This window comes from Haplochromis burtoni, unplaced genomic scaffold (genome assembly GCF_018398535.1).
Source record: "Haplochromis burtoni strain Fernald_Lab_line unplaced genomic scaffold, NCSU_Asbu1 Contig_125, whole genome shotgun sequence".
NCBI classification, from domain to species: Eukaryota; Metazoa; Chordata; class Actinopteri; order Cichliformes; family Cichlidae; genus Haplochromis; species Haplochromis burtoni.
Window position 1 is genome coordinate 1,346,271 of NW_024582486.1, and position 11,462 is coordinate 1,357,732.

An 11,462-nucleotide genomic window follows, 5' to 3' on the forward strand; every position below is an offset into this window, starting at 1 on the left:
TGTGTGTGTGTGTGTGTGTGTGTGTGTGTGTGTGTGTGTGTGTGTGTGTGTTTTACATAAATACACCCTACAACACAGTTTCTATAATTTAAGGACAGTATTTTTAACAACTGTGTTAATTTGCAGATTATGATGTTATATACAAAAGAATGATGTGAATCATTAGTGAATAAGCTCCCCAAACTCCCCATTATTGTTTTATGAAAGAGAAAACTGTACATGCAATCAGCAGCACTAAAGCCTTTTTCAGTTATTAAACTCTCATTTGCTGAATTCAGATTGACACAGGAACACAGTAAGATATGTTTCATTGAGCCAGTAAAGATGAATCACCAAACATTAAACCAATGAAAACACATTTTGCCATATCTCCCATGATGCTTTAAACTGTTACCAAACAAAAGACATTGTGTTTACCATTTTCTATTAACTTGAGCTTCCTGAAGCACCAATAGAGACCAGACGAGACACGAAAAGGGGAATTTATTCAAGTTGTCTGCTTCTGCCGCTCTGATTTCCATGTGTTTCTTTCCAACATAAAAGCTCCAACCGATTGCCAGTGTTATTTGCAGTAATGTGAAAGCCCACCATCTGGCACTCACAGCCCAGTCAGTCTAAACCAAAGCAAGACTCCTCTGACAGCTGCGGGCTAGTTTGCAAAATTCAACAGAGAAACCGGCTTATTTCATGCAAAACTGCTTTTGTTTCTTACTATAAGTGGCTTGTCCTAGTTAATTTAATTAAAATTTTGTTTTTCTGGAATATTTATAGAAAACAGCAGACATGGAATAAACACTAAGAGTTAAGTTAAATTTCATCTGATCCTTTACAGGGGATGGTACTGTTAAAAGGGTGAACCGATGATTTTAGCGAGTTTACACGTGCAGTTGTTGCACAAGCCCTCAATTTGATACAAGAACACACAAACAGCCCAACTAACGTCACTGCATCAGCATGAATTAGTCTTATAAACGTTCAAATATTTCAGGTGATGGGTTCTGGATTTTCACTTTGCTGGTATTTTTAGCTTTAAGGAAACTGGTCAGCCTAATACGCCAGCATTTGGTTCAAGATGCAGCATATAAAATGTACATTTTTCAGCTCATTTTATGTGTTTTTAATTGTTTTTTTATTTATTAACTTATCAATTTGTTAAAATATGACTGAAAATGTGTTCCACTTTATTAATAATTAAAGTTTAGCTTTATTTGTATTTAATTACCAATACCTACGTGCTATATTATTTTCTTCCTCTCTCTTTTCTGCAGAGAAAAGCTAACAGTGCTAGCAGAATTAGCACCATCAATGCAGTAAAGTGATACACGACTGCATGGTACTGATCATTTTACTGATAATGATGAGGCAAAATTTTTTAAATGTTTCACCTACAATAGAAAAAATGAACAACAACTAAACAAAAAGGAAAATTGTTTCACGTTTCATTCAAATAGCACTCCAACGTATTCACAGTTTTTCGCTCTTAATGACTAAACCTTTTTACCTTGTTACTGATCGTTGAACAGATTGTACTATGATGGTGTCAATCAGAGTGAGAGTTTAATAACTATTAAAAAAAACTTTGTGAATTTTGAAAATGTGTTTAATTCACAAAGTAACACAAATATAGTTTGGTTTTAAGTAGGTGTAAAACAGGACATGTAAAAGAGGACTGACACATGCAAAATATTCATATTTAAAATTTATTTAAAAATAGTTTTTAGAACTTTAAGGGAACCCTGAATTTTGCTTCCCTGATATTTCTCTTCAACTGAAAAAGTCTGTTTTCATGTTCTGCTTCAGACTGGCAGAATGAAGTAAGGAAAGGAGCTGACGTGCCATTTACAGCCCAATATACATCAACAACAGCTTCTATACTAGAATTTTTCACACTTAGACAAAACCTGTGCTTTTTAAGACCCGTGCTTTTGTTGTATATATGAATTTAAGGAAATTCACCTGGATCAGTTCCCCCTGGTTTTTTTATTCTTGGGTAACTTAGAGCGTTTAGAAATAGCATCAACTACTAGCAGCATGACCGTACTTTTATCCTCAGAATTAAAACTGGCAGAAAATATAGAACCAGCGAAATTAATTAAGTCTTAGAAATCTTGTATTACAAAGTTTGAATGCAAATTCACCAGCTGTGATGACACTACCATTACATGAAGCAACACAAAAATAGAAATTGTGAAGTAAAATCAGAATTACATGAAAATAAACCCTTGTGATAGTGATATATAACTGAGCATTTTCACTTCAGGGCTGTTCTGTGATTCACTTGTACTGTAGTATTTCCATTTTTTGCAACTTGCTTGATTATAAATAACTTACAGCTGTAGTTACTTTAAAGTTGGAGGCTACAACTGATCAGTTAATAAAGATAGGATTAACTGATACTGATTAAACTAACTGATTGTATAGATTAAACTGGTTTGGCCAAAAGTAAAATCCTGCTTAAATACTAATGCATGCGCAACAATAATCTAGTAGAATAATATAAAAAAGATTGGTTCTTGCGGGGATCCTTTTTCGTTTTTATGAGCACTTTTAGTGAATACTTTATTTGAAGCTCATTACATGCATGCATGACTGTTGTCAGTATCACAACTCTTACTTAAGCAACTGAACATATAGAATAGAATAGAATAGAATAGAATAGAATTCAACTTTATTGTCATTGTACATGTCACAGGTACAAGGCAACGAAATGCAGTTTGCATCCATTTCCCTATAACTAATAATTATCAGCATTGAGAGTTGAATATTATATTAAAGATTGTGTTGTGCTTTGGCTTCAAAGGTTGCAAGCACGTCGAGGTAGCTGTTGTTATAATTTTTGCATTATATAAAGAAAATTGGATTAAACTACATAAAAAAACTTTGGAAAAATAAATTCACAGTGCATGAAAGGTAACTGAAAGCCTGACCCAGGGTCATGTTTTCTATCTGCATGTCAAACAGAAACTGAAAGCTCTGACAGGGAAAGAAGCAAACACCCGCAAAGGCCTGTTCAGCCGTGAGAAGAGCAGCAGCTCTTTCCAGAATCTGCAGCATGTTCTGTCTTTCTCTTTCCATGCATCTTAAAAATAATACCATTGCCTTATCAATAATTTCACACATAATACTTCCTTTCTTGCAACTCCACATGTATCTGAGCTGTCTGCCAAACAGAGGGTTGTACACTTTGTTTGTAATTTAATTTTGGCACCATTATAGTGATTTTCTGCCTGCTGCTTGCCTCCATTTGTTATAAGTGGATCATCTAGAGTTTTCATAACACTAGTGGGATTTTAAGGTTGTTAGTACCCAACTTTACCTCTGCAAAATTTTAAAAACAGTGCAATAATTCAATGATCAAAATACAATCAAGCTTGCATTTACAGTCTTACGTGCACTCCAACAACTAAACAATGATGATTGTGGTTTTATGCAAAGCAGAATCTATGTAATGTTTTATTTTACATCAATCTTCGCACATTTAAATTCCCTCTCCTTAAGGCTAATACAAAGCCCGAGGTGTTCACTGCATCAAGCAAGGGATGACTCATTTCACAAGTAATGGTTTGTCAAAAATGGGGCATGGTACTGTCGAAAAAGGAGAAATCAAATTAAATAAAATGGATCATTGGTTGACCTTAAGCAAACTGTCTTAGAACTGAAATTAAAAAAAAAATTAAAATACAGTATGAATCTGTGCTATTTTTGTAGGTTAATTCTTTGATCTCAGGGAATAATTTCAGAGGCAACACATACAGCAGTAATGTGATTGCTTCAGTCATCATGTTTTATCAGATTACATATCTAATCGCTTTGTAAATGGAGAGTATAATTTGTGCAGATTACAGGCCAGTGGTGGCTCCTGTCTGCTTGACAGTTCACATGATCCGCAGACAGCCAGAAGGATGGGCAAAAAGACAGCAAGTGGGAAGGAAACCACCAACCACCTGCTTTAATCCCTGATGGAAAATCATCTGATCCTGCTGTTTCTGATAGCCCAGATTTTTTCCCCCACAATGGCGCGAATAAGTGAATAATATGTAGGCACGCACTTGAGGCATGGAAACATACTCGGCTGCATTTCTCACACACGTTTACGGAGACTATGGAAACGCAAAGCTATGCAGAATACATGAGACATGATTGCAAAGGAAGTAGGACTATATATAATGAAATTAAAGCAACTCAGTTTCTGAAATATCCCTGGGGTATATAGCTAGTTGTTTTATGGGGGGAGATAAGAGGATTTTGTCAGGCTGAGATGCTGGCTAATGCTATTGTTTCTACAGGGAGCATAAAACAGCAAAGAAGCTTTTCACACGTCTTTTCTTCTTTTGTAGTACTGTTACTGTAGCTATCATTTCAAAGCACAAGGTGGAAAAAATTATAATATCGCAGCAGAGGACATATTATGAAGGAAGTGCAACTGTTTTATTAGGTTTCTCTCTTCTTCTTTTTTTGCATGAATATGAAAACCACCCATTCAAATACATTAAAGCAAATTCATTTTAAAGATATTATGGAAATGATCTACAAAATAGGTTTTACATTTTAAATGCTGTCAAAAACCATAAAATGAGTTTAAGGTATCCTGCGAGAATTCCGATTCTCTCTCGCTCTGTCTCCCCGTCTTCCCTTGCAAACTCACTTATGCACTTACACGTGTACTTAAACAGCCCTTTAAGTTACTCTAATAGACCATTAAAGGTGGTCAAATTAAGTTAGAGGTGTGGTTAGTGTAGCCCTCTCTTTCCTTCTGCTGACTTGTCTTTTCCCTCATGCCTCCTCGCTGTTTACCCAATTTTTCACCTGCCTTCACTTCTTCACTGCCTCCTTTAGCTCGTCACTCCTTAATCCCTCAACCTAATAGTGCTCCCAAGGAGGCAACTTGTCATATTATGCCAGCCAAATCACTGTATCATCTACACGGCATAGTTGGTGAAAACAAACAAGATTCTGTCCTCCTTCATCTCTATCGCAACAATTTCAAATGGCACATTGCAGAAAAGCATGGTTGATTCAATCTATTACCAAGTCAGTCCTAATACTTGAATCTAGTGGCACTCTCATGATGAGCCTTAGCGGTCCTACTTGGCAGGTGAAATGATTTGCATTCAATCTTCAAAAGAAGTGCAGGGGCTATTACCTGTCACAATACAACCTAACCCCAATCTGCCAGCAGCAAAAAGTCTTTAAAAAAATTGCAGAACAGACAAGTCATTTTTGAGTCACTTTTTGTTTTTTTGCTTGGAGAGAATATTGGTTATTGTCGGCCACGAGGCAAATCTGTTGGATCTCAAGGTTTTTCGCCCAGCTGCCATCTTTTCATACACTTTGTCACTTAAATCAAGCAGAATTTTCTTGTTAATAAGACTTCACAGTCTTCACTTTAAAAAAAAAAAAAAAGCTAATTAAAATGTTTTGTCAAAATTCAAGAATTATTAAACAGTTTCACAGTTTTTTATTTAAAAAAAAACAAACCAAAACTCTATTTGCAGACGCATTAAACGGCGTATTATAGTGATAAAGAGATCCAAACTGGAGAAAAACTAAATTGAGCAAAGATGAAGAGGAGGATGAAGGAGTCACAGGTAGGGAAAAGGGAGAAGAGGAAGAATATGGTGAAAGGTCATGTTTTTATTCTCTTTTATTTAGCTAAGGCCAAAGACACACTGAGCACAGATGCTGTGTATCTGCTGGGACAGCCAGCCTTCTATTGTATTCTGTTGTACTGTATTGTACTCTGTCATGTGTGGAAGTCTGTGCATTATTACAGTCAGTGTAAAGAATAAAAAAGAAGAAACTCTAATATAATGTGCACAGCCGACTGAGCACGCGTGTGCGTGCACGCGCATATTCATCCACACACAGCAGCAGCTGCAGCAGCCAAACTAGGCGCACAAACTCTTTGCCATAGCGATGACGAGATAATAAAAGAAGCCACGGGCGCGTTTAACTTCAGAAGGAAAATTAGAGGAAGTTGCTAAGAGCACAAATAGATAACTAGATAAGGAGGGGGCTTCTTAATAGGGGAAATGCTCAGACAGCAGAAATCTGCGCCTTTTGGAGACGGGCAAAAGTCACCATACCCTTTCTGCAGTCAAATAAAGCAAAATTAAGCCTCCAAACAGGCGTGTTGTTGTCTGTTTCGTGGTTAAACTGGTGTTTTGAAGATAGAACTTTAAGCCAAGTTAGACTAACTGGAGGATTTACGCAGTTAAAATGCGATTTCTTACGAGGAAATAGTAAAAGGTTATTGCTTGCATCATTTTCTCAGGTGAGTGATCTCTAGGAAACTAAACCTCTAAAGGAAGAAGGAAGACGATTCTCTACGAAATCATCCAAATCTCCGTGGACCATCACACATTTAATTCCCTTTTCTCGATATGACAGTTAACTCACCTTCCGTAGGATCCACTGGCTCAGGAGAACTATGGTCCAGCTGAGAACCTGCATGTCACCTTCCTTTTAGCGGACCACGCCGAAAAGCTACGCGTCTCCCCAGCTGAACATATAAAGACACACCGCGGAATCCAAGCAATCCCAAGTGGCAGGCGACAAGTGATGTTTTTGAGAAAAACACGGATAAAGTTGTTTGTTTGCTTAGTCGGAGTCACAGTGATTTCTACAGACAAACTTTGAGCGGTGGTTTCAGTTTCTCCGGTCCGCCTCATGTGGCACATCCATGGTGTTTGCCTCCGCTCATGCTGGACGTCTGACGGAAGTTTGGTGCGAAAGTCAGTTTGGAAGGTGGAGGCAAACAGCGGAACGTTTGAAGATCACCTGCGCTTCTTGTGTTTTGTGATACTAACTGGCTGATTTTGAGAGATGAGATCTGTCGCGCGCCCTATCTCTCCTTCTCCTCCCCCCACCCCCTCTGTCTTTCTCTCCCTGTTTTCGTGCGGGCGTCACGGCGCACAGCTGCTTCTCCTTTATTGGAAACCGCACTGACCACAACTGCATGTAGATGATGTTGTCCAGTCAGTGTTTACACCGAGAGGTGACTGCTGACACTATCTGACGCTCTGTTCGTCAAACAGGATGCTTTTGTTGGATATTTATTTACACTGGACTGATTTTTAAGCGTAACGTCTCTTTTTTAAGTTTCCAAAGTTGTTTTCCCCCTTTCTTTGTTATATGCGACAGCAAATTGAATATTTTTGACTCATTAGTTGGACAAATCAGTCAGTTTGAAAAAACGTCCCCCGTTGCTTTGACTGCTTTTGTTTTTGACGTTAGTTGAGGAGATATGTTATACACTAATCAACACATAGATTGCAGGGAATTTTAGCACAAGTCTTGTGTGATACTTCCTCCTATATGACATCTTCATATAGTTTGTTCTTAGTTTGTTTGGCTGTAATGCAGGATTTATTAACATGGATGGAATCAATTTGCATTTTAATAGATAGATAGATAGACAGACAGACAGACACTGTCTAACACTAATGTATGCCATTGTCTCCTTTTTGTGACTGCTAAACAATCATTATCTTACACAAAAATCTCAAACCTCCACTGCTACATTTAGGTGACTGTGTGTGATGGAGGGCAACAACCCAAGCTAGCCAGACTATAAATTCCCAGAAAAACAATTTTGAAATATTAATGTTGCATGGATATATTGGGGCAGCGCGGCCCCACATTTCTCCCTGATGGCCAGTCCCAGCTGCCGCTTGCCTGATTGTGCCACCTTTAAAATGAGCTGATCTGGGATGCACAGTGTTTACTTGCCTGTCTTGCAAGTTTGTGCAGAGATCAGTGTGTTGGCCTGCTGAATTGTTTCTGTCTGCGTGGCATTATATACTGCTGTCAGCGACTGAGCGACGGGCTCTTCAGTATAAGCATAATGGCTGTCTTGACTTTCTGTCGGCGTATGATGAAGCATGTCCCTCCTGTATAACTGTCTGTCTGAATGACTGACCAGCTGTCTATTTTTCTGTGTCTGATTTGTTGTTTTTCAACCTGTTTTTCTGTCAGTAGCTTGACCCAATATTTACAACATTTATACTATGAGGTTCTTATCCAGTACATCAACTTTTCTTTTTCCCTGTGTCTCCCAAAAGAAATTACTGATGTTCTTCTCTGATCTTCTCTCCACATTCCTCATCTGCAATATTGCAGATTTTATTTTCTGCACATGAAGAGAAACAACAGCCGGGGATATAAGTCTGCAGATCAACTACTTTCTTCTTCAGATACAGCATATTTCACCTGTAGCATGCCATTATACTTCTAGTCTTGTGCTGACAAGGCCAGCTACTGGGACCGCTTCAGCAGCCATGTTGATGGGCTCAGAGGTTGCAAAGTAGGGCTGGTCGGTCACAGATGGAGAGGAGGTGCTCTGTAAAAATTTGGAGCTTTGTGATTATCTGTGAGTTTATATATTGTACATTAGCAATCTGTTGTCAGTCTTTGGGATGCAGGCTCTTTTCAGCCTGATTGTAGCTCCCATCAATGTGTGAATAACACAGCACTGCCTCCCTGCGAAGGAAAGCGTCACTGCACACTGGGGGCAAACACTGAAATCAGCTGAGAAGACACAAACAGTGATGAGGAAATGCAGTGGCACAACGATTATAATGACTGCTAATCATTTCAACAGTACAATCCTGGAAACTAGAACAAAAATCAAGACCAAATATTCTATTATTAAAAAATCTTGTTCAGTCATCTGTGGGTTACCAACAGGTAATAATGCCAGGGGAAGTGACACTTTAAAATTACAGTGATCTACAGCTAAATATATCATAACACAGTAAATTGAGAGTATTTTAAAACAATATCAGTTTGGAAATGTAATTTTTACAATAAAATGTTTATTGTGGATTTATCTCCATGTTTTTGCTGCCAACTGTTACTTTAAACAATATCTGCTGCGGAACTGAAGCTAAATCCAGCTTGTTTTTGGAATTTAGGAAACTCAGAATTTCAGTACATTTTGGGAAATCCAACCACTTGCTGTGTGTTTTCTCTAGTAGTATCAAACTGAATAGAAAATTCTTTTTTCAAACCAAAGTTTTTGTTGCATGCACCCAAGTGCACACAGGCACTGAGGACGCAAGCACAAAGTCAAAGTCAGTGTCAAAGTTATGGACGCTGGGCACCGATCATCCAACCTGACTAACTTTTTCATAAAATATATTGTAAAAACATTTATTTCTCTCAAAATATACAAATAAATATTGCATGATGTTTGGCTAAACAATTTGGGACATAATGAAACTGCACTTCTACTTCGTAATTCATCGATTTTAAAGAATAAACTACTTCCAGCAGACTAAGTTTCTCTTATGGCTTCTGTCAGTGTTACGGCTGCTGTAAATCAGTGTGTTACACCCATTGCTTCATCTTCAGCAGACCATGAAACGCTGTCTATCAAACACAGCGGGTCTCAAAGAATGTGACCATTTCCCATTTCCATCACTGCCCCCATTCAATCTACTGTCTGTGATTTGTATGGCTACAGCATGCTCTGTCCTTCTGTTTCCCTTAATTTTTTTCTTCCCACTGCTGGAGAAGAACTTGCTGGTGTGAGTGCAATTTCTGATCCACATTGGAAGTGGCAGGTGAATTTCGCCCAGCTGCTCCCCTTCTCTGTTCCACTTAGCAGCGACACTACTATTCCGAGTCACTCAGTCGCTGCATGGTTATAGTAAATGAATGAACATGCTCCGAGCAAGAGCCGAGTGCATCTACTTTCACAAATATCATCCCCGCATCATTATTCCTCTTTTGCCTCCCAAGATGTCAGGAGAAAGTTTCATCATTTCTAAAACTGCACACTTAAAGGCTGCTCGTGTTTATCATCGCCGCGTTCGCAAACAAATTAACAAACACGTATCATTAAAGAAAACAGATTACAGTCAAGACTTAAGAGTAGGAAAATGGTCACGTTTTATCGTTAAAGCTCTTTGATGGATTGAGCTTAAGCCAGGTGGAGGATGAGAGAAGGTGGTAAAGAGGGATAAGAGAGGAGGACAATGGTGCGAGTATGACGGAGGAGGAGAAAGCAGGTAGTGGAAGCAGGATTAGAAGCCAAGGAAAAGCAGAAGTGGAAGGCCAAGAAGAATAGGCAGTGGTGGGGGAAAGGGACAGAGGGAAAGATGGACAACAGGGAGGAGGAGGAGCAGAGGGTGGGAAGGAAGGATGCAATATCTCAAGGAAGAGGAAGGGATGAAGCTAAGAAAAAAAGCTGGATTTATATTAGAGGGAATGTTGTCGTAGAATGGGTAAGTTCATGTGTTAAAGTGTACACTGGATTAATGTATTGCATGTTACTTATTTGCTCTTATTAGACTTTTTTTTAGCATTTAATGAGCACAAGAAAATGGATGGATGATGGATGATGGATGATGAATCAATGGCTGGATGGGATTTCCTTTGTCATGAAAAGTGACAGTGTACTAGTACGCACACAGTGTGAACGCACATACATCATTTTTCCTTCTGATTTATAATCCTCTGATTGAAGATTCTGTTTACATTTAAACAGGTGATCCGGCACATTTAATCGTAACAGTGCGACATGCAAAATAGTGATGAAAATGTCATTCATTTGTCTTTAACAGCTATCAGCTACCTGATTATGGTTATCTATCGTCTCTTCAGCACAGTAGCTACCATCGTGTGTTGTTCTCCAGTCTTTAAGAGTTTGCTCTTTGCAAAGCACCGGTTCAACTTTGAAGCTGCCATTTTTGGAAAATTGTTTATGAAAATGTTTATTTCACCTCTCTGAATCTGCTTGGTCGATTTTGGCCTGATTGAGGTGTTTATATGGAGCGCTTTTAATCCTCTTTGGGGCTTTAAACCAATTCTAATCAGAATACCAGGCTCAGTTGAATTGCCTACAATGTATTATACCTCACCTCATTACTGATACCCCTGTTTCAGAGAAATTACACTTATTTGCTTTGGCTCCAAACACCACGGGACACTAGTTTCGTGAGAAATAACTGTTTCTAAACAATGAATGTGTTGCAGTTATTTCTTTTACTGAGAACATGATAATTCTGATGAGCAAATTGACAACACATGTATTATTATTGACACTGAGTCTTTCAGCAGCTTGGTGCATGACATCTCCATTATCAACAATCTCCATTAGAGTGGGAACCTAGAAGGTGGAACCCAATCTGGCAGAAATCTTCCTGTGGTATCTCCTCAGCCACTGCAACCCCGATGGGTAGTTACAATTTCCAGGAAATCTACGTCACGTAATGAATATAGCTTTTTATGATTCACAGTTTACGATCATTCTAATAATCTTTAGTGTATAAAACAGACTGGTTTGAGCTCTCCTCCAACATGTTTTAATGCCAACTTTCTTCTGATTGGCTGCCCCTCGTATGCAGAGGTATGAACAGCAGGTAGGTGAGATTTCTGTAGTCTCAGGCAGAGCTGTGTACTTGAGATTGCCATATTTGGGATAGCTGCTTTTACATCATGCGTTAAGACCAAGAGTT

The 11,462-nt window shown here is 38.5% G+C and overlaps 1 protein-coding gene across 1 annotated transcript in view; it reads right to left on the reverse strand.

Moving 5' to 3' along the window:
* Positions 1-6,909, reverse strand: part of LOC102303556 (neurexophilin-4) — a 47,751-nt gene extending 40,842 nt beyond the window's left edge. Inside the window, exon 1 of the mRNA XM_005929703.3 lies at positions 6,400-6,909. Within this exon, the coding sequence (XP_005929765.1) occupies positions 6,400-6,453 (54 nt within the window). The 5' untranslated portion in view covers positions 6,454-6,909. The remainder of the gene's footprint in view (positions 1-6,399) is intronic.
* Positions 6,910-11,462: the final 4,553 nt, after the last annotated feature.